The sequence below is a fragment of the Dermochelys coriacea genome, chromosome 25, assembly GCF_009764565.3.
Source record: "Dermochelys coriacea isolate rDerCor1 chromosome 25, rDerCor1.pri.v4, whole genome shotgun sequence".
Taxonomy (NCBI): domain Eukaryota; kingdom Metazoa; phylum Chordata; order Testudines; family Dermochelyidae; genus Dermochelys; species Dermochelys coriacea.
The window spans coordinates 16,397,053-16,420,778 of record NC_050092.1 but is presented as its reverse complement, the minus strand read 5'-3'; the positions used below and the strand labels follow the sequence as shown (position 1 = coordinate 16,420,778).

Below are 23,726 nucleotides of genomic sequence, written 5' to 3'. Positions count from 1 at the left end.
TACTTCCCTCTGGCCAGCATGCTTATCCCCTATCATATTGCTAGCAGACGGCTGCAGCTGCTCTCGTACATGATTTTTAATTTCCAAAATTGTTGATACTGTACCTTATGCTATGAAGGAGTTGCGTGCCTGCAATTTTCTAACATATCATTAAGTATCCCTTTGCTGCCTATGTGATAGCTTAGAAAGCTCACTATGCTTTACATTTTCAAAGTATTTTACAACCTAATATCACAGTAAGTTTAATTAACTTAAGTATCATATGAAATGCAATGAAAATAATATACTCCATTGTAACTTCATAGAAAACTTAACACATACAGCTGCTCATGAAATCCAGATTCTAGTAACCAAAAATTAACAAATGTTGAGTATATAGGTAAAATGCTCTTATGTTCTGCAATATACATAATAATGACAAATTCAGAAGTGTGTTTACATGATGTGCATGGTGTACTTTCTTGTACAGCTGCCTATTTCCGGTATTGGCTGATTGCTCATGAAGGTAACAACTGTTTGTCTTTTTAACTTGAAATTGTTTATAAGTCTAAATTGCTGCTAGCAAATCTGTCGTCTTTGGATATTTTTAACCCACCTCTTGACTGTAGCCAGTTAGTAGCTTGCTTCTGAACCTGATAACACACACTCCACCTTTTTCTTTTTCCACACCCCACACATACACCCTTGGGAGGTTAGAGCCTTCCAAAAGGCAGTGTAATCTATTGCTTTATTCAGAATAACCTTGTCCCCAAAACTAAGTTCATGACCTTCAAATGAAGTCCATGGAAAAATTGGTAACTACAGCAAGCCAAATCTTGTGACGATCAAAAACTTTGAGCAATAAAGACAGTTTCCCTAGCCAGCAGGAAGTTGAGCAGCATGGTACCAAGGCAGCTGGGGCCCTTGATTCAAGGTTCATATCTTGATTAAAACTTGATAGGCCTAGAATCTCTCAGATGCACTAGGGTTGATTTCTAAAGGGGGATGTTAACTGCTTATATGGCATTGTACCAATGTCCGAAGTTAGTTGCACATTTCTGATGCAGTACAAGGTGCTAGTGGAGAGGTGTGAGGAAATGTCCAATTAACTTTAATACAGAGGGACCACTCCACTGGCTGCTGAATTCCATACAGGTCTGCTGTGAATCCAGGTCGGCTATACTTAACTGTCAGCACTCACGATACATGGTGTAGTTATAGCTGTGTCAGTCCCAGGATATTAGAGAGGCTAGGTGGGAGACGTAATATCTTTTATTGGACCAGCTTCTGTTTGGTGAGAGAGACAAGCTTTCAAGCCACACAGAGCTCTTCTTGAGCTCTGGGAAAGATGCTTCAAGTATCACATAAATGCCAGGTGGAACAGATTGTTTAGCATAACATAGCATGTTCTGAGAGACCGTTTAAGCACTTTTGTGCTAACTACTTATGCTAAACAATCAGTTCCACCTTGCATTTAGCTGTGACGCTTGGAGTACCTTTCCCAGACTTGAACAGCTGTGTGTGGCTCGAAAGCTTGTCTCTCTCTCCAACAGAAGTTGGTCCAATAAAAGATAATATCTCACCCACCTTCTCTCACAAACGCTAACCATGAGTGCTAGGAACACCTGCAAGTAAAATAGAACCTGCTAATAGCAGCGTCTGATTCGCTAAACCTTAGTTCATTATCATGTTCCTTTGTCATGAATTCTCATGCTGCTCAGTGTCCTGAATTAAATATTCTGATTTAGCAGGAACATTTGAAGGTGAGAAGCATTGTGTGCTTTCCAATATTAGTTAAAAAGACCTTTTAATTGCCTCTGTCAGATGTCAATAGTTATCAACCTCATTAATGCCTTGACCATGAAATAACTTCAGCCCAAAGTCACTTGAATTAATATTTAATTGATGGATGTTCGGTTAATGTAGACCAGCACCTGAATAAGGTACTCCATCTACTTTTACCCCTTCCAAAACTTGCATTTCATGTCTTTCTTTTGTCTACTGGACTTTATAATTTTGAGATTACCTTATTGTATTCTGGTTTGTTTACTTGGATACAAAACAGGCAGCACAATTACTTTTTATTCAAATTTACTTCCTTTAGTATTCAGAAATATACTTCCTGGAATTCTTAAACAAATAGTTTACCAAGGAAACTCACTGATGTGAGGTATCTGAGACATGCCAACACTGAAGACATGCCTGAGACATGCCAACACTGAACTGAAAGCTAAAACATGGCTGGAAAGAAGCAGAATTTGTAGATTAACAATACTGCAGCATTGAGGTAAGGGACCTTGATATTTTGTGCGAATTCTCATGGTAATTTCAAATGCTGCAGTTTACCAATCTTTTTCTGAGATCTGTATTTGTTTGACACTCAGTATTACAATGTGCAAGTCCCAAAGTCTGTGTCACTTTTTAAAATGAGACTTGAGCTACTAAGTCAGTTAGGTGTTGCAACGCTGAGCAGAGCAACATTTAAATATTTCTTAAAATCTGAGTTTTCTGTTTTGATTAACAATAATTTTTTCCTGCCAGGAGGAAAAGAAAAACTGAAAAGAAATGCAGGTGCTGGAGTCATCCTCTAACTTAAGATGGCTTATGGAAACTCAGGAAGATTGGTTTGTACACCATGGTGTGCCCTCATGGTTCCTCAGAGTCATCCCCAGAAAATGAGAATTGTTGAACTATGATATTTCAGTATAATAGTAGGAAAATAATCAGCATTCCTACTATGAAACCTGTTCTCAGTTAAAAATTGGACCAAGTTTGTTCGAACAAGACTGCCATGAAGGTTTTTAACTAATTATTTAAATTAATAATAATTGCTTGCTTTGGTCAGTTTTAAATGTTGGGATGTTAAAAAGGAATAGTTCCCCAGTTTGATCATTAGTTCTTAATGCAGTTTGAATAAATCATTTTGTGCTCATGATATGAGGTTTTATTCTGTAAACTTCATTTGTACAACATAAATCCCTGTATGATTGACTAGGATTAGTCTATTCCTTAATAAACTGCCCCAGTCAACAAAACAGAAGATTGTTAGGACCAAGCACAGAAGTCTTTTACATATAGGATTTTTTTTCATTTTGCAGAAATACTAGAATGAGCAATATTAAAAAAAAATTGAATATATCAGCAGATATGACTGAGTTCTTGGGAAATCATGACAAACATGCTACTCAGTTATGCCTTGGTTCAGAAAAGCACAGAAGCATATGTGTAACTTTAAGCACATGCTAAAATGTTCTTCTGATTCAGGGATTTAGTGGTGCCTTAATGTAAACCAGAAGAGATGTAGAAAATCTGGGATACCCATATATTAGCAATCAGATGTATTGGGGGGGAAATGAATTCCCTGGTCTCCTCAGTGCTCTGACCAGCCATGGAATTGGTGGCAGAATAGACTAGATTGAGCTTTTAGACTCAGTTCCTGCGTAAGAGGTTGTGCACTCCAGAATAGTCCAGGAGAAGCTGGAAGCAGCACCTTATTGCAGTTCTTATGTGGTAAAACTTACTTCCCTTCCCGCACTGGCTCAACATTGCTGGCTGGTGTATGTGTTAGGAAGGGCAAAGCCAAATATTTACTCACTCTTTTACCTCTCTCCATGCCCACTTGCTTTCAGGGAGCACCAGGTCCATGCCATGATGTGGGAACACTAATGTCATACAGGAGAGCTGTGGGAGGAGGAGGTATATGAAAACTTGTGAAAGGGAGGTCTTACCACTATTTATTCCCTAGCATGGCTATGTAAGGCTGGGTCACAGTCTGACCCTGTATTAAAATGGTTGCAAGTCTAGCACTGCTAAACACCTCCCCATGATCATTGTCCATCAGGTAATCCATTCTGGTATCTATATTACACCATGGTAATCCACAGCTGCTAAGTAGATGAAATCCTGGCTCCACAAAAGTCAGTGTGAGTTCTGTCTGTTGTCTTTGCCCTTTGTTGTACAGAAAGTTCTCAATTCAATACTGAAATAACTGATTTAACTGAATAGTGAAAACCAAGAAGATACCTGGAGAGTCACAGTACAGTAATGTGCACTGACTCAGGATATAGTGATAGCTCACTCTTATAAATTTGTTACATCTGATTCCTGACATTACTTTAGAAAACTATTGTGAAGTCAAAACTCAAACTGCAAATTTGAACCAAATTCAAAAGTTTGGTTTTTACAAAACTCATTCCTAATTCAATGAAACCTTGAAAACCTTCATAAGCATTCAAAACATGTCAGACAAAGAATTAATACAAGTCCTGTCTTCTTTTACAGTCTGAGTAATTTAAAATGGTCAAGCTGAAACATGTTCCAATCTTTTAATATTTCATTACAGAGCTGCTGAGGATTTACTGCAGGATAAATCTCTGGGATGTTTCCTCATATGAATTAGTGAAAGTCATATTGGTCATAGTCCCTCATAAAAGAGGGCTTCTTAGCCAACATTTTATTGAAATAATTTCAGATACATGAGACTGATTAGCAAAAGTCTGGATTCCCAGGAGTATTTTGTCATTTATTGCTTTTGCAGTGCCTTGCAGTAACCTTTTCAGCATGTCATAAACTGTCAAGACCTGTTGTCTCTGATGGCATCTTGCAGATATTCTCCATCCAGCTTGTTGCTAGTGTCTCTCACTAGCTGTGAGGTGGTGGTTGTTCTGACTACACAGACAATTTATAAATATGATTTCTGCTTCTAACAGACTAGCATCTTAGCTGCTGGAGGGAGAAGAGGAGCAGATTTACAGGCTATCTTTCAGGCATTCAGATATCGTAGTGGTGGGTGTGGTATAAGAACCTGAATAGAATAGGATTTTTCTTTTTTGTCTGAGCCTAATAACCTGTTGATTTAGCATAACAAATGTTTTTTTAATACAGTTTTTACTGTCTGCTCAGCTACTTTTTTTCATATTTAAGTATTTTGATTGTTTTAGAAAAATATTTACGGTGACCTGCAACGGGAAATCATATATTTGGGACCCTCCTTTCTTTGTGACATATAAAGTAGATCTGAAAGGTTTTATTTAAATTTCAATATTTTTTTCCTTTTTAAAAAAATTAACATTAGAAATATCAGGTCTCTTCTTCCCTGTTCTGCTCAAAGAGACTATATGTAGCTGGGAGGAACCAATGCAAATAAAATAGCACAAGAGAATGAAAACATAACAGTTGAGCAGGGGAGGATTTTTAGTCACTGTTCTGAACACCAATTTAATTCAAACTTGATATATGCTTTGGGGGGGAGCTCAAGCTTCAATCACCATCACCCCTTCAATTGAGGCTAAAAAAAAGAACTGGAACAGGAGTTTAATTTATCAAGAGTCCCTTACAGACATTTGATGATCTGAAGGTAAAAAACAAGCTGAAAAAAACTTTCCATATCTCTACCATAGAATATCAGAGTTGGAAGGGACATCAGGAGATATCTAGTCCAACCTCCTGCTCAAAGCAGGACCAATCCCCAATTTTTGCCCCAGATCCCTAAATGGCCCCCTCAAGGATTGAACTCACAACCCTCAGTTTAGCAAGCCAATGCTCAAACCACTGAACTATCCCTCTCCCTCTCTGTCATATGAACACTTCATAAGTATTAATGGACTTATCCTCACATCACTAGTGTGAGCTGGAAACAGGGTGACCAGATAGCAACTGTGAAGAAATGGGACAGGGGGTGGGGGGTAATAGGCACCTATATAAGAAAAAGTCCCAAAACATTGGACTCTCCCTATAAAAATGGGACATCTGGTCACCCTAGCTGGGGAAGTATTATCCCTGTTTTACAAATGAGGAACTGAAGTACAGGAATAGAGAGATTTGCCCACTACAACCCAGGAAATCTATAGTAGAGCCAAGAATGGAAGCAGATCCCATGAGTGTCAGTCTAACCATACACCATAACCACAAGACCATCCTTCTTCAGTTCTGCTTTGTATGTCTTCTGTTTTCAGTAACTGTTGTATGGCCCTAGAGCCTGGGAAGTAGGTACTTAGATATTTGTTCCTTTAAATATTTTATAAATCACCATAAAACAGTAAAAAATCCAAGCACAATTTTTCCTCAGCTGGTCACCTTTTAAAAATTACAGACAAAACAACGACTTTAAGAGCTATTAACAGCGCAACAAAATAATTTGAGGAAATTTTTTATGTATAAGAAATAGTTTAATAATTTGCATAACAGACACCGTCAAGTAACGTTCTGCTATAATTTTTTTTCCAACTCGTATAGAACTCAAAATATGCAGTTAACTTCACAGACCCAATGTAATGCAGAGTGGCCAGGGGGCTCAGCTGCAAAAATCAGGACTTTTTATGGGAAAAATGGGACCATGATTACAATGAAAATTTCCTTATTAAGGTGAAATCTGTTCTCCTGGGCTCTAATGTACCGAAACAAAAACTCTATTCAGTGATGATAGTATCTTTATCATTTTCTTCTAGTGCCCTGTCCACACTTCATGACTGAGGAGTTAAATAATGGATGGTTCATTATTTCAGGAAAGATTACAAAATATAAGACACTGGAAGACTTGGTGAACTTTCATAAACATAATTCTATCAGACCTTACAATGAACTATTAATCCAACCACGTGGATAGGTAAATCAAGTAGGAATGTGCATCATCTTTTGTTTTTACCCTAGAGTAAAGTATTGTAACTGCATTTTACTTACGGTGCAGAAACAATATAAACTGCTTCTGGGTCTATGAACACAGGGAAGAAATGATGTTGTTGCAGCTTTCAGTAATCATACAGCACTACTTGCTGGGTGATATAGGTGGTGCTATTAATGTGTGATTGATGCTTATTAAAATCCTAGATAATTTTGTTCTGAGTCAGCCTCTCCGGAAACTGCTCCTCTTAAGTGAAACGCAAGAGGGCTGTTGAGTGCTGAGAAACTGCAAACCTGCAGTAGATAGAATAGATAAATACAGAAATAGAGCTTGAAAAGAGGTGCAGGGCCAGGAATTCCCCTACCCGATCCCTCAGACAGTCTTTTTAAGTTGTTTTATTAATGTGAAAATGAGCTACTATGTGGTGCATGGCATTCCAGGCTGCATCCCTGCTTTCATTTTCTAATGTTAACTTGAGCCATTATTTATATTCAGGGTCCCCAGTATTCAGTGATGCTGTAGCAATGGAATTTGCCGTGGAATTGTGCTCCAGAATCTCTCTTAATTGAAGGGTGGGGGGGCAGAAAGGAAGCAATTGTAATAAATGCAGTGATGTTTGCCTGAGTCTGCGGACAGGCTGAACCAGTAGCTTTAAGGGGGATGTGAACTGCCCCATCCATCTCAGCAATGTTTATCAAAATCTAACAATTATAATTTGTCAATTTAAAAAAAATATTTAATTGGCCACTTTAACAGAAACACGCAGCAAACATGCTTATCCCACAGCCCTAAACAACCTTCCATAATGTCCCCTAACCAGCTCCCAAAACCTCCAGCTTCACTCCTGACAACTTCTGTGAAGCAATTAAGCATTTTCAATATAAAATTTTGCAGCACTTCAAAAATTTACCCTGTCCTTGCATTTTTAAATTAACTAAATTTAATACCAAATTAAATAACACAAGGAAGGTTGTTCCAATTGATTACTCATTTTCACATATAATTCAGTAAAAAATATCCAATTTTACATATATCTGAAGCAAAGACAAAATTTTCAGTCTGCTGCACTAGAACACCACAGATTCCAGGCTCAGGTTCCTTGACATATACTGCAGGTCACAGAGCACACAGGGTCTTGTTCATAGCCTTACACACTGTTGTCTGTTTTTTTTCTTTTCAGGAGAGTGATTAAAATACTGATTGTGTGAGAAAACAATTCTTCATCGTTATTTTAAATAATAATATGAGTTGTGCAAATCTCTTAGTGGCTATGCTCCCTGAGAATCTGACTGAAACCAGTGGCGGCATTTCAGGGTCCACATAACACAGCAAACTATTCCGGGAAACAGAACAATGCAACTGAATCTTCCAGCAAACCAGGAAGCTCTCCCACTCCAGCCCAGGACAGTGGCACCCAAATGATCCTTCAACATTCGTGACAAAGAACCTTCTTCAACACAAACTGATCGTCCTAGCTGCAGTTTGAATGGACTTTATGCTTCAGTTACAGAAGAAATGAAGTCTGAGTCAAATAGATCTAATAAGTAAAATAGATTTAATATCTGTAATTAGACTATCAAATTTCAAGTTCTCATTTAAAGCTTTTTGTATTTACAACATGGAAACCAAACAAACTATTGATAGAACAATCTGAGTTGAGCTATCAATGGAGAAAACATCTAAACTGATGGAAAACAATCTGTAAAACAACAGAACAGTCTATAATGGATTAGGAAGAATATACTAGGATATTTAAGAAGGATCATGGATTAAGATTGAATTTACCTTTAGATACAATAAAAGATGCAAATTCGTGTCCAATATATATATATTTTTGTAACATCTTAAAGTATTAACCTTTAGAGGCATCTGTGGAGCAATTCCACTTAATCTTGGAGGATTTCTCTAGCACTAGAAAAAGCTAAAGGATGGCTTTTAACGTGAAATAGTCAGATAAAGACTTGATAGTAATGTACCAGGTAGGATACTGTATTTGCCTAACACACTGTTGGAAAGCTGTATATTTTTTGTAAGTTCTTTTAGGGCCTGGCTCTCTCTGAACTACAAAAAATAGTTTATTCTGAAAATGACAGCATGTTATGCTACATGTATTCTCCATTACTGCATTACAGATCAGATCTGCTCAGGCTGTAAATCAAAACAAGACTTTTAAAAATATTTTATTGGCAAAAAAACCACTTCTGCTAAATTACAATTCATCAGGATTTCCCTTTGTATCTTCTAAAGATTTAAACAAGACAGAACAAGACTTTTCTGACTTGCTCTTCAGTGTCTGAAAATCCTTCTTTGGTTCTCTTTATTTCTCTTTTTCTCTCATATGAACAGAGCCCCAAGCAAAATAATTCTGAAAGCTGATGGTAATGAATATTGCAGACTCAAGACACAGTTCTCGTCTCTCTCTCTCTCTTTCACCAGATTCAGATTCGAATGTGAAATGTACTATTTACAAAAAAAAAAAAAAAATCACTTATGTGTGGCTTTTCATCTGTAGATCTAAAAGCACTTTACTAAGGCTTAATAAACTAACAGCTGAAAGCCAAATGCTAGGAATGTGTTGCAAGTCGGTGATTGTTTCATAGACACATTTTTTGGTACCTTGTCTTTTTGTGTAACTGCACAATTTGAAACACTTTATAGGATAAGACAGAAGTCAGAAACTGAGTCTGGAGAGAAAAGTATAATTGAGTGTATGCTGAATAGTAGTATTTATGAACAGTAATTCAGTGTAGTGTGTGACAGAGATCTGGTCATCCTTAACTTTGGGTACACTTAATTTTATTTTCTGGTTTGGGGATAAGAATTTAAAATGCTGAAGTTTGAAGAATCTTATGATTTAATTAAAAATTCTTTAATTTTAAAAGACTGTTTCCACTGCAGTGTTGCCAACTCTTCCAAATCTATCATGAGTCTCTCAGTATTTTGTAAATCCCATCTCCTGGAGTCATGAGATTATGTGAGAATCTCAGCTATATATATTTTTTAAAGCAGGTTTCTAGCACTCCTGGGTGTGGAGAAAAGTTGGAAAATATGGTCTGAGGTTCAATAAACAAAAGAGAAATAAGAACCCAAATCATTTTTTAATCTTGTTAATTTGGGGAGATGGGGGATGACTCGTTTTTTGAATGGTTAAGGTTGGGAATAGTGACACTGACTGTTAGAGAAGTTTTTAATCTGCAAGTGCTTGTAAAGGGCCTCTGATAGAAAGTAAGGAGGATTTCCATATGTATAACAAGGCTGCTGTTACCTGAGGAAATCAGGAGCTCCTACTATCATGTGCTGAAAATCTTCCACAGAGAGTTTGCCATCATTGTCTTGATCAGCTTCATCAATCACCTTGTCACATACAAGAGAAACCTCCTCTGGGGTAAGCTCATTTCGGGTCAGTTTGTTTACAGTTTTCTCCAAGTCTGATTTGCATATGTAATCATCATTGTTAAAATCTGTCAAAGGAAACAGAATTAATAAATTCAAAATTACAAGAGCTTTCCTCTACATGTCTCTCAGCCAGCCCCACAGTGAAAAGTTGTGTGTGTGTGACTCATTACCAAATCCCAATACCTCTGAATAATGGGACTCCCAAATAGAATTTTATAATTGTACACTCCTTGCGATTTTTAATTTGCATTTATAAAATTACTAAAAAGGTACTGTGATAGGGTGCCTCCCCGCACCAGCCCTGAGAGGGTTAAAACCAGCCCAGGGAGGCTGAGGGGCAGGCAGCCAAAGGAGTGGCTTCAGGGGAAACAGACAATTAGGGCAGCTGCTGTAGATAATTAGGGTGATGGCTGGACCAGCCAATCAGGGCTCAGCCGGTCCATATAAAAGGAAGCAACAAGACAGAGCCACTAAGTCTGCTGCAGGGGGCTTCTGACAGGCTGTCAGGATTTACAGTGCCTCCCCCCCCCTCCCCCACCACTGAAGGAATGGCCTGACTATAGACTTCCAAGCCACTGTGAGGAGTGGCTGGACTCTTGTGGGAGGAGTCCCCTGGAAGGGGGCGGAACCAGATGGTGACACAGCTAGAGGGCTGTGCCACAAAGCAGACACTGAGAGAAAGAAGCTGTAACAGGTCTACAGGCGGAGGCAAGGACAGGAACCACCACCACCACCACCTGAGGGTGCCTATGCGGGGACAGAGCTAAGTCCCAAAACACCCAGCAGGAGGCGCCAGTGTATGAGTGACTGTGACAGGCACCCATCCACAGGCTCTGCATACTCAATCATATAGATCCCAAATAGCTTCACCCCACCCACCAACAAAATCTACCCATAATCAGAATAGCAAACAAATATTAATGAACTAAATACATAATAAAGCACTGTTAAAGGCACTGTTTGATTCGCTCCCACGCCCCGTGCTGAGTCACTTCCACCTAAAAGTGTAAAAACAGAACTTGCTGTTTTTTCTTAAATGCTGCTTCCTCTATTCATGAGGATTGGAGATGAAATAACTGCTCTGGATGAAGCACCAGAAATTCTCCAGCGGATGTCAGACTCTGATCAATTGCATCCTCCAATCCCAGTAAAACCAGATCAGAGCCACTGAAGTGCTTAAAGAAATTTTTAAAAGGGGAAGGAGAAATACCAGGAGAATCTAACAAGAAAGGATTAAATAGCAAGACAAAACCAATAAAAATGTGTATGTGCCAGAGGATGTAGGACCTGCCACCTTGTTTTATGGTAAGAAAAAATTAATAGTCACCTCCTAGCTATCTGCACCCAGCAGAGATGGAAACTCAGTATATACAGCAGGAGAATGAAAGCTAGCTTCTATAGAAATAAACCATGGAACAGATCAAAAATTGATCACCATGTTTAATCTAAAGAGAGAAATCTCTGGGGCTTTTGACATACCAGCACTGGAGACATTCTTGGTGGGTGGGAACTCCCAGAGGTAAGTAGGAAACAAGAGTCATGTCTTCCACTTTCCTCCCTAGCTCCCCACCCCTGCAATGGGATTTCTGGTCAAAGACAAATGCATCCGATGAAGTGAGCTGTAGCTCACGAAAGCTTATGCTCTAATAAATTTGTTAGTCTCTAAGATGCCACAAGTACTCCTTTTCTTTTTGCGAATACAGACTAACACGGCTGCTACTCTGAAACCTGTCATTGTTAAATGTTAATGAAACCTTACATTGATGGGTTAAGTAATCTACCATGCGAGATGCATGAATGGCCAGGAAGGGCATGTCTGAACATGCCAATTAAGCCAGTCAGGGACCCAGAAGACCTGTTCTGGACATAGCAAAGTAGTTGGTACTGGATAGCAAGTACTGATGACAGGTTGACCAGAGTAGTCAAAGGACAGAATTGTTTTCATAATATGTAGGTTTCTCTGTAACTAAGCTAAAAAGACCATATCTGGTTTAGCTTATGAGAAGTGTAAATCTTGATATGTTAAACAAACTGCTTCTTCTAATTCCATTTCCTCTGTTTTTAATCAATCTTGGTTTTGGTCATGGTTATTGGTCATGAATGATTACTGGTGATCACTCATGATTACTGGGTAATGTCACAGAGTCCACAGAGAAAAGAAAACCTTGTAACTGCTCAGGCGAGGTGGTGCTGGTTGAAGAATTTATAGAACCTACGTGTCCTTCTCAGGCTTTGGCTACGGTTAAAATTTTACCAGCATAACTATTTCAATTAGGGGTGTGTTTTTTGTTTCCACACACTCATACAGCTAAATAGTAAAAGCCTTAGGTTATGTGTACACTGTCCCGCAGTTCAGCCTACAGGGATGTGCACAACAGTGCACACCAAAGTCCTGCACTGTAACTCCCTTGTGTGGACATTGTGGGCAGAGACAATAAGGTTCCTAGTAGCCCTGTTTGAAGAGGATTATGTTAACATGAACTTGGAACATTTTAGTTCATGCCTGCAGCAGCCACACAGGGGAATTACAGCACAGAACTTTGATGCATATTGCTGTTCGCATGCCTGTAATCCAAACTGCGAGGTGGTGTACACAAGCAACTAATATGGACAGACTTATACTGGTATAAAGCTGACTTATACCATTATGGCTGTTCCCCTTCTTTTACGGGAACAAGTTATGCTGCTATAAGCACTTTTATATTGCTGTAACTGTTTCTCTCATTACAGTGTGTATGGTAAAAAAGAAAAGGAGTACTTGTGGCACCTTAGAGACAAACAAATTTATTTGAGCATAAGCTTTTGTGAGCTACAGCTGTTCATGAAAGCTTATGCTCAAATAAATTTGTTAGTCTCTAAGGTGCCACAAGTACTTCTTTTCTTTTTTGCGAATACAGACTAACACGGCTGCTACTCTGAAGTGTGTATGGTAACACCCATTGTTTCATGTTCTCTGTGTATATAAATCTCCCCACTGTATTTTCCACTGAATGCATCCAACTAAGTGAGCTGTTTCAGAGTAGCAGCCGTGTTAGTCTGTATTCGCAAAAAGAAAAGGAGTACTTGGGGCACCTTAGAGACTAACATATTTATTAGAGCATAAGCTTTCGTGAGCTACAGCTCACTTGAGCTGTAGCTCACGAAAGCTTATGCTCTAATAAATTTGTTAGTCTCTAAGGTGCCCCAAGTACTCCTTTTCTTTTAACTAAGTGAGCTGTAACTCACAACAGCTTATGCTGTAATAAATTTGTTAGTCTCTAAGGTGCCAGAAGTACTCCTTTTCTTTTTGTGTCTCTAGAGAGACCAAGGGTTGGCAGAGGGAATACATTTTAACTACACTGTCCAACAGGGCCTATATGGGATAAGTACTATGTGTATTCGAAGAAATTCTTGAAATGGGGCTGTGCATTACCACCATGGTCAGTTCTCAAAGTTTCAGGCCTCAGCAAATTCTTTAGGTTCTGTTATGAACCCTCCAATAACTGAAGGCAGCTCGACAGAAGTTTGAGGCTTGGTCTACACTAGGAACATATGTCAGTATAACTGTCGCTCAGCCATATGGAAAATCCACACCCCTGAACTACATAGTTATACCAACACCCATCGCCCCCCTCCCCCCCGCTGTAGATAGCATTGCATCAATGGGAAGGCTTCTCCTGCTGACATAGCTACCGCCTCTTGGGGAGGTAGAGTACCTACATCAACATGAGACGCTCACCCATTGGTGCAGCTAGCATCTTCACTGAAGTGCTGCATCAGTGCAGAGTTGTACATGTAGACCTGCCCTAAGAGAGATGATCCCCTTGTTTGTGATGATGAGGGCCATATAAGTACCAAAGTACATACACAGACCCAACTGAGATGGCGGTTTGCAGTGCACATCTTAAGTTCTCTTGCATCAAGGAACCTTGAGTCATATACAGCACCAGGATTTCCTCCAAACTTTACTATCTATGCCAGTTTCACTCACCATAAATTTTAAAGGCATAATAAGCTTTGAGGTCTCTGGGAGCCATTTCACTCAGGACTGAAAACATGTCCAAAAAGTCATCTAAAGTCATGTTGCCCTCTCCATCCTCTGAGAAAACCTCAGCTATCCGTTGACGGAATGGATTGTCCTGTGGAACACGGATGCAGGATAAAACAGGTCAGTCATTTCTATTATTTATGTCAAGGCACCCGATGGACTCAGTAGCCCAGCTCCAGTTTTGCCCCCTCTTTATTTTAACCCAGGTGTGGCAGACAAACACCCCCTTGCTCTGCTACTCTTTTATGTACTAAGGCTGACTCAGAGACCAGCAGGCCTAACTTCAGCCTTCTCTACTCTACATGGTGCTTCAAAATGTTTTCAAAAACAACTACTGGAAGCTTCCAGAAGGATGTTGGAATTAGAGAGCTATTCACCAGGGAGCCAGGATTCAGATATCTTTCAGCCTCCTGGTAATTAGTACAGGATGAATTATTTAGCAGAAGTAGAGGAAAGTGAAATGTGGCTCCCTATCTAGCATCTGTGTTCCTTGGACTGTACCTTCAGCTCTGCCATGCTGCCAATAAGTTCATAGGGAAGCTTCACATCTGGTTTATTTATATAGTTGAGTGGGACCAGCTGTGGGGCCAGGTCTCGGTATCTGTAAAACAGTCTGGAAAGGGAAGGAAAGGCTCATTTAGGGCTCAATATATTCATGGCTCTAATAATAATGTTTGTCTTTTCAATATTGCTCTTTTATATTTCACATCATTTAGCAGAATGGTTACATTTAAATGTCACATAGTATGCTTGATGAAGGGAGAAACATAGTATTAAATATACTTCTTGTATTATATATTAACCAGAAAAGTTATTTTCAGTGTTACATAAAACTGAAGGGGGTGAAAAGGTCTAATCAAGAACTAGGCAGTTGTACTATGGGACACAGAATGACAGAAGCAGTTTTCTAACTTTATTTAGTAATTTACTACTGCCTCAGTGATGCTTCCACCTCTCTTCTGCTAGTCTGACATCACTCTATCAGCAGCCATTTTTACATGATTGTATTACTGAGAGGAACAGCCTTCAGAGTTCTCAATGCTCTAAGACTAATCCAGCTAAAATTCCACTCTGGAGAAAGTAAAACAACATAAAACAGTATTTCTAACTATCTGGATTATTACTACTAAGCCAGCGGCCTACAATAGTCCCCTCCCCTCATCCCCCGCAATATCCACCACAGGCATCTTAGCCCTTTGTTCACACTCACTGTAGACTTTCATCTTGAGAGACCAGAGCGTGCTCCCTCACACTCTCATGTACTTTCCATGGCTGGCCTGTCTTAATCCCCAACCCCTAATCGTTCTAGCATGCTAGTCCTTTTTACTCTATGATCCAGGTTCTCTCTTTTGTCTCCAGCCCCTTGCCTCCTCCCTGATTATTTATTATTTGTATTACCATAGCAACTAGGAGCCTCAGTCATGGACCAGGATACAAACAGCACAAAAAGACACTCTGCCCCAAACAGTTTACAGTCTAAGTTGGCTGCCACTTTCATGCAGCTGGTTCATGAATGTTTTAGAGGCTGATAAAGAAATTGGCCAGAATGGCAGGAATCACACTGCCCGTCTAAGAACTGAAAATTGTCAGCTGTTTCTTCAGGAGTCCCATACAATGTGGTAAGAGGACACTTAGCTCAGCAAATTAGGAACATGGTATCTCTGTGTCTCTTATTAAACTAATTCAGCTGCCAGCCTTAGTTAGTGATAGAATGGCCATTCATATACAGCAAATCCTGATATTCCTACCCTATAGCTTTGGTGTGACCTCCAGTGCACCTGGTGCAGTTCAGCTGACTGGGGAAGGCAGGCCAGGAGGCTGGTGTCCCCTCAGAGGATACACAGCGCCTTCATACTAGGATCCTCCTTCTGGTGGGGTGCCAGTTGGGGTAGCAGGAGATGACTCTGCTACTGCACTGTCCTTCCTGAAGAGAGAGAATCTAACTAAGATAGAAACTACAGTACTGCAATCTTTACATGGCTGCAATAGCTGCAGAAACCTTTAGGAAAGGATTCCTCCAGCACCATCTCTATACAATTCCCCTGGTCAAGTCTCTGTGCTTGAAACAAGGTTTACCTCCCTATTGCAGCAATATAACAGGCTCAATGCCTTGTCTGATTGAAAAGATTTCTATTTTTCATGCGTCACAGAAGGGCAAATTAAGCCAAACCCTGTCTCAGTTCAACAGCTCTATCTGACTAAACCTAGGAACAAAACTGGGTCAGATCTCTGGGTTCTAATTTGCTTTCACTCTCCTTTTCTCAGATGGATTCTAAGGGAAAGGAAAGCTTGTGGGTGTTCTGCACAGTTTTTTCCCCTGTGCCTGCAGTGGCACCTCAATTTGTGTTTTAGTTTCTTGAACAGTCCTTGTTCTCTGCAGGTCCTTGTTCCCTGGATAGAGAAAATTAATAAAGGCAAGAAATGGCCAACTTCTTTTTACTAAAAACAAAAGAAAAAATAGCAAAACAACCCCCCCACACACACACACTTTTTGTCTTTTAAGTCCTTCTCAAGATATTAGTCACAAGTAGCCTTTTCCATGTTCCTCTGCTTCCCAGCTAGCCACCCAGGCATTAGTACCCCCACTTGAAAGCTGCTTTACTTGGGAAGTGTATCTCCAAAAGAGCTGCCTCATATCCACATGCAAAATCCATGCTGGGATGTATGTGGGCAAATGCTGCTCATGGCTCTGTGTGGCCATGAATTCTGAGTGAAGCCTTCTTAGTGATCCCATCCTAGTGAATAAGGGGCTGCAGAAGAGACAGAGGGAAGAGCGGCTGGGTTAGAAAACAGCTGTAAAGCACTGCACCGCATTTTACAAACTAATTCTGCAGACAATCTTCTCAGTAATATTTCATTCCAGCTCCCATTGAAATCAAGGCCTCTTATTGTGGTGTTAAATATGGATTTAGGTGCCTAAATGAAGGCACACAACTTTAAACATTTTGGGTGTAATAATGACTCATAGATTTTAAGGCCTGAAGGGACCTCTGTGATGCAAATAAGTGATCTTCAAAAGATCTCAGGAGAATTAAAAATGGGGTGCAATAATGAAAATATTTTATGCTTACCCTGCCTTTGAAATGTGCAAACCTTTTCCCCCAGCAAAAACAAACAAGCAAACCCACAGGTGCTAGGAATAGAGAACACCTCCAGGACCATGTAGTCCACCCAGTGGTAGGAGTGTCCTCTACCCTAATCTCTTAGGCTTTCCTTAGATACCTGCTAAAATTGCCCTTCCTTTTTTCTCAGCTTTAAGGTTTAAAAAAAATGGCTTGTTGTACTCTTCAAATGTGGGACTTCATCCTGCCTTTTGTTGCCCATCCAAACCTCCCACTGATTTTGTTGGGACTCAGAGCCAAGACTGGGAGAAGAGCTATAAAATGACCTCAAAATTTGTTTATTTTTCTCAGTGCTATTTACTTCCATTCTTGCACTAGACTGAGGAGCCCATTCACAGTTGTCACCAATGAAAATGGTATCAAACAATGGGATAGAATTTTCTGAAGGGTTTCCTATCAATAATAAATGCCTTATTCATGATATAATTATGGTCTTGGCCTCTATTCAATAAATGAAGACACAACCAGCTTAGGTTTAATTTATTACAGAGGTTCACGTCATTTGCATTTTGTGCTGCATAGCATTCATAAACAGAGACCAGGGTGGGCAGCAATAGGAGATCACAGTCTGCTGTAGAAGGGCACTCTCCTTATGAAATTGTCATCTGCACTCTACTTTCCAAAGGAATTGGTACATTGATGTTGTGCAATGACAACCTAAGAAAAGGACAGGTGCTGGAAGTGTTTCGGCTGATTAATTTGCGGCATGGTAAATGAGAACCAAAAGCTGATTTCCCCATGCAAACAGTTGTCCACCACATCAGCAGAATATACTATTATTGTGTGCCAGCACCTGCTAAAGTACACTGTGGTACCACTAGGAGACCAGGTTCAACTTGCCAATTAGGACTCTTGATCCCTCAGCCAATGAGACATATAATGTATTACAAATCACTAAGCCCTTCCTCCTCATCCCCTTGTGCCCAGGTGACTAAAGATCAAATGAATTGTCTAATATGTATCACTTACTTGGAAGAGGTCCTAAAATTTCTGGAAATGAGCGATTCAGGCTAACCCAGGCCTTGTGCTCCAGCGAGGCACCAGGCTTCAAAATATCAGGCAGCTTTTCACACATAAAGTCCCAGTGGGTGGCATCATGTTGTCTCAGCAAAAGCTTTTAGGCTACTTTGATGCTGGCGTGATTACTGTGGAATCATTTTTGTGAAATAATTTAATCCCTAAACTTGTATCATGGGCCTTGGGGCTTGCAAAAAATGTCTCAGGAAAATATAATAAATGCAGATGTAAAAAGAGACAGTAAACAATAGATGCTCAGGAGACAGTACTGTGTTGTCAGGACAAAATTAAAAGCTTTCACTTTAGTTTTTGCTGTTTTAATAGAAAAAATGAGCCAACCAAAGTCATGGAAAAGAGCATGTTACAGGGTCAAAGCAGAATCATTTCAAAGCTAGAACAATCCTGCATTTGTAAAGAGATGAAATAGAGGCTCTAATTACATTTTTATACCTCAAATGTCTATAAAACTAAGAAATTATAGTTACCATTAAGAAAATAAATCTGCATAGCACTAAAATATTTCTTAGGTTACAATATAAAGATAATAGAACAAGATCATGCACTACTGGGAAAATATTTAATCAAAGGGAAGGCATATGCCAAGGGTAGCAGTGTTCTGCGTAGCACTTGTTATAAAACAAGGTAGTGGGGCATGGAGCCCTCTGACAGAGTATTTAGTGAAATACTTATATGTAACTTCTTATAGTGTTTTGGGTGGAAGTGGCTGGCATGTTAATTGAATTATAGATTTTTGTCTTAACTAAAAACATTGAATGTGATTTTTGTGCGTGTGTGTGTATACTCTGCTGTTATCTATCATAATGACACTGTATTAAATCCTATTTAAAACTTATTAAAAAGATTACTAAGCTCACTAGGTGAGTGGCCTGTCTTTATAACAATCTCCTTATAGTTTTACAGACAAAAAATATAGACGCACCTCAGAATTTCTTTCCTTGTAAAGAATGTGCAGTCCTGTAAAATATGGAAAGATATAAAATGTGGCGGTGAATTTTTTGTTTGTTTTTAAACACACACTGGCCCAAACTCTTTCCTGTTGTTAACACACTGACTTCACTGGATTTATATTAGTGATAAAGCTGGCCCAAGCTTTATAAACTTTCTGTTCAATTATAAAGTAATGTTTGACAGTTTCTTCTCACATAAAAAAAGGTAAAGGGGTATTAAACAGCCATAAACTATTTACTCTAAAGACTTCGGACACTATTTGATATTCCTGGTTAGTGCCATATAACTAAGTGCTGGAGACTTCTTTAAAACAACCTGCCATTATCCTGCATTGTGTCTAATTTGTCTTTTGTTTGTTCTTACCTGATACGCATCCAGCTGCTCTGGAGTGAAAATGGTTTGTTTATTGCCCATTTCTGTTTCTGAATCCTGATTCTTGTCCCATTGTCCCTTAAGTTATCTTTACAGGAAGGCTGAATATTGAGATATGAAAAGCTGCAACAATGAGGTTCAGACAGAGAGGAGGATCAGGTAACCACCTTCCCTGCTCCATGGATTTCAGAATCATAATAGGAGCATTTCATCAAATCTTTAGTCTGAATACGTAAGACTCTCATACAGCATCATTCACCTGCTTCCTGTGTGCTCTGCAGAGACTCATATTACAGCATTTAACAAACTAACACAATTTCTATCCCTTGTCTCTGAGCTAGATAGGGGACTTTGTGGATTTTAGTTTTATGTTTCTAGCAAATAAATTCACATACTTGAAGACTGCTAGGAACTCTCTTTCTTCCTTCAACATTCAGCAACTCACTCTAAAAAAGAATCATAGTGAGTATGGTCCTGAGTCCTTTTCTTAATGTTCATTATAATACACATTCTGCACCATATGCTAATACTATGCTGTATTTTTGACTGTGTACAGCAGCAGCAGAAATATTATACTCAAGCTCTCGCTCTCTCTCTTTTTTTTTTTAACATCCATCCCACGCCAATGTTGGCACACAATGCAGAAACCATTCTTCTGTCATTTACTGCTGATTCCTTCCATTTGCTCTGTGGTATAGAGATTGACTATTCTGTCTTCCCTGCTTAGGTTTCTTCTTAAGGTTTCTCTTATGTGTCGTCATTTCTCACACCAGTTGGTTTCCACTTGACACCTTCATGTGTGAGTCTGTGTTGGCATCCGGATTACATGACCCCAAAATGTCCAGTGCCCCATTCTGATTCTAGTGGAAATAAGCTACTGGTTGGTGAAGCGACTTCTCTGAGCAATTAGTTAGTGATGAATTCTTTCCAACCAATGCCCAGAATCTTTGATAGGCACTTATTTTCAAAGGCATCTAGTTTTATACATGTTTGAGTAGATCTCCAGTTCTCACAGACGTATGTTAGCATTGAGATTACATTTGAATTGAAAATTCTCAGTTTTTTTTCTGGTGCTGTATAGCTTTGATTTCCATATGTTCTTGAGCCTTCTGCAGTGTGATACCACACAGGATGAAAGAGGCAGGGGATGTAAAGCTTAGAGAAGAACAGGTTGGATTAAGCCCAAGTGATCCTGTGCAGATTAGATATCCATACTAAGAACCATCATACAAAAATGTATAGAATGTCAAGCTCCCCTCTTCATCAGTGTAATTGATTTTCCAAAGACATTTGACAGCCTACACAGACATACATCATGGAATATTCTTCCTTCTATGTACCCCAGCTAAAGTCATCAACATCATCAAGGCAATGTATACAAATGCAAAGTGCTCTGTAAAAATTAACAACCAGAGAACAAGAGTTTACAGTGTGGACACTGGCATGATACAGGGCTGCATTTTATCTCCACTATAGCTTGGCATTACCATAAACTGGACAATGAAGAAGTGTGTTAGCAACACATACACCAGTATAACATGGGTAGACGTCAAATGCCTAGAAGACATAGACTTTACTAATGATATTGCGCTACTGAGCAATACCATCAGAAATTTACAAAGACAGACAACTTGGCAAAAATAACAGACCAAATGGGGATCAAATTCATTATGCTAAAACAAATATCTTTGAAACCCAGACATCAAGCAGTAAGGCAAAAATATCAAGAAAGTAGAAAAATTAATTTATCTGGACAGCACCATGTTAGCCAACAGAGACCTTTCAAAGATAGGAAAGGCATCCACAGCTTTTACTAAGCTCAACAACCTCTCTCTTTACTCAGTCATAATTAGTCATATTTATTATACATAGAAAAATAATGAGAGTACATAATTTGTACATGAACAACATGTTAATACAAGTATATATTTTCAGATATACGTATGAAATACATGCTAGGGTGGAAAATGCAAAATTAAATTTCCATGGTATTTAACATAAACTTTATTATTCATTATACACATTGGTGTGCCCGAGAGAGAATGTGGGCCATTCTTTTTTTAACAAACCTATTAAACTGACAAATTTACAAATTAACAAATACATTAATAAAATTATTTTTACCAGATATTATCCTGATTACTCTTGGGCTTTCAGACATATATTTGGCCACATGTGTAAGAAAAGTTATGATAAGAAAACTCCTTTTGTAGGAATATATTTCCAAATAACTATTTCTAATCTCTAATTGATTTTTTTCCTTATTAGAAGGGCAGGATTTGCATTTATAAGAATAAATGGAGACAGCAATTTTTACCTTGCTTTTGGTTTTTATGGTCAGTTTATTACTTCCTGCTGTAAAGTGCACAAATCAGTCAGAGTCACTGCTTTTGTTGAAAATTATCCAAACATTGCCAAATTCTTGTTTCTCTAACTTCACTAATGAAAATGACAGGTATCTCTACATAATGAGTTTCAGGGTGGTAGCTGTGTTACTCTGTACCAGCAAAAACAACGAGGAGTCCTTGTGGCACCTTAGAGACTAACAAATCAATTTGGGCATAAGCTTTTGTGGACTAAAACACACTTCATCAGTTTTAGCCCATGAAAGCTTATGCCCAAATACATTTGTTAGTCTCTAAGGTGCCAAAAGGACTCCTCGTTGTTTTTACATAATTAGTATCTTTCAGTTGAGGTATTGCCAGCCTCAAGCATTCAAGTCATGAGTCAGGCCCCCAAAATAATGAGATTTTGAAAAAAAAAATTGTTTGGCAGGGGCGCTGGAACAATGTGTATAGTGAACATAAGAATGGCCCTAATGGGTCAGACCAAGGTCCATCAGCCAGTGCCCTGTCTTCTAACAGTGGCCAGTGCCAGGTGCCCCAGAGGGAATGAAGAGAACTTGTAATCATCAAGTGATCCATTCCTTGTCGCTCATTCCCAGCTTCTGGCAAACAGAGGCTAGGGACATCATTCCTGCCCATCCTGGCTATAGCCACTGATGGACCTATCCTCCATGAATTTATCTAGTTCTTTTTTGAACCCTGTTATGGTCTTGGCCTTCACAACATCCTCTAGCAAGGAGTTCCACAGGTTGACTGTGCGTTATGTGAAGAAATACTTCCTTTTATTTGTTTTAAACCTGCTGTCTATTAATTTCATTTGGTGACCTCTAGTTCTTGTGTTATGAGAAATAGTAAACAACACTTCCTTATCTATGTTCTCTACAGCAGTCATGATTTTATAGACCTCAATCATATCTCCCCTTAGCCATCTCTTTTCCAAGCTGAAAAGTACCAGTCTTATTAATCTCTCCTCATATGAAAGCCGTTCCATACAAGTCAGAATACTGAGAGCCATTGAACCAAACTGTAAACCCTGCATATAATGGAAACCACTTCAAGTCAGGGGGTGCTACAGCATCCCCTGCACCCCTAGTTACAGCACCTATGAAGTTTGGGGGGTTCTTATTTGCCTTTGGTTTCTGAGCCCTTAGGATTTGTTTAGTTTGCTTCATGTCTTCAAGCTCTTTTCTGCAAACATTGGGGCAAGAAACTTTAAAAAATTAAAGCTGAGATGTTCATGTTACCTCCTGATTCCAGCAGCGGGGGCTTTAAGAAAAACACAAAATATTATGAAACTTGCAATAAAATTGTGAGAGGTGCCAACTGTCAGGACAAAATGAAAGAATGGCACTTTAGATTCTGCTTGGCTTCAACAGACAAACAACATGAGGACAATGAAAGCCACGGCAGCCAGTATGTTACAATGTCAAAGCCGAATGATTTCAATGCTAGAACAGCCCTGCATTGGTAAGGAGACAAAAGTGATTTCAAATCAGAAGAAACGGATCCTCTCCACCAGCGCCCTAGCTCTTAACACTCCCTCCCGAGTTATGCCGTTGGATTGGGTTGTGCTGGCGCCAGCCCGTGGTGGTCGCAGAGTCCAAGCGCCTTCCCCATTGCCCAGTTGGGCTCAGAGAGGCCAGACTCCAGAAGGGACTCCAGGGAAGTGTTTGTCTTTCCTCCTTTATGCACTATAGAAAGTTCCGTTTGGGGTGGTCTTTTCCCGGGGCCGGGAGTTGTTGTGATGGTCACGTTGCTTACAGTGGAAAAGCTACCCGTTTACTACACAACAACACAACGCTCCTACGGTCATCCTGGGGAGAGGCCCCCGTCCCTCCCACGGGGCGGCTACTGACAGCAAAACAAGAACTCGGCTCCCG

General features: G+C 39.4%; 1 protein-coding gene and 1 long non-coding RNA gene across 4 annotated transcripts; one reads left to right on the top strand and one right to left on the bottom strand.

The window, feature by feature from the left end:
• Nucleotides 1–1,448: 1,448 nt before the first annotated feature.
• On the top strand, nt 1,449–8,700 carry LOC119848220. Its single transcript, XR_005290215.2, has 4 exons — nt 1,449–2,266; nt 2,521–2,776; nt 6,426–6,583; nt 7,779–8,700. It is a non-coding gene; the product is annotated as an uncharacterized LOC119848220 (long non-coding RNA).
• A 70-nt stretch (nt 8,701–8,770) lies between these two features.
• On the bottom strand, nt 8,771–22,346 carry CIB3 (calcium and integrin binding family member 3). 3 transcript variants are annotated; one of them, XM_043502839.1, is made up of 7 exons: nt 19,493–22,346; nt 19,101–19,135; nt 16,328–16,338; nt 14,523–14,653; nt 13,965–14,112; nt 9,864–10,059; nt 8,771–9,058 (listed from the first exon to the last, which is right to left on the bottom strand). In XM_043502839.1, exons 1-7 carry the CDS (start codon nt 19,541–19,543, stop codon nt 9,037–9,039), a joined length of 594 nt encoding a protein of 197 aa, XP_043358774.1. In that variant the 5' UTR covers nt 19,544–22,346; the 3' UTR covers nt 8,771–9,036. The 3 variants fall into 3 exon arrangements, with proteins under 3 accessions (XP_043358774.1, XP_038239621.1, XP_038239622.1); XM_038383693.2 differs by lacking the exon at nt 16,328–16,338 and having other exon boundaries at nt 14,523–14,634; XM_038383694.2 differs by lacking the exons at nt 14,523–14,653; nt 16,328–16,338; nt 19,101–19,135.
• Nucleotides 22,347–23,726: the final 1,380 nt, after the last annotated feature.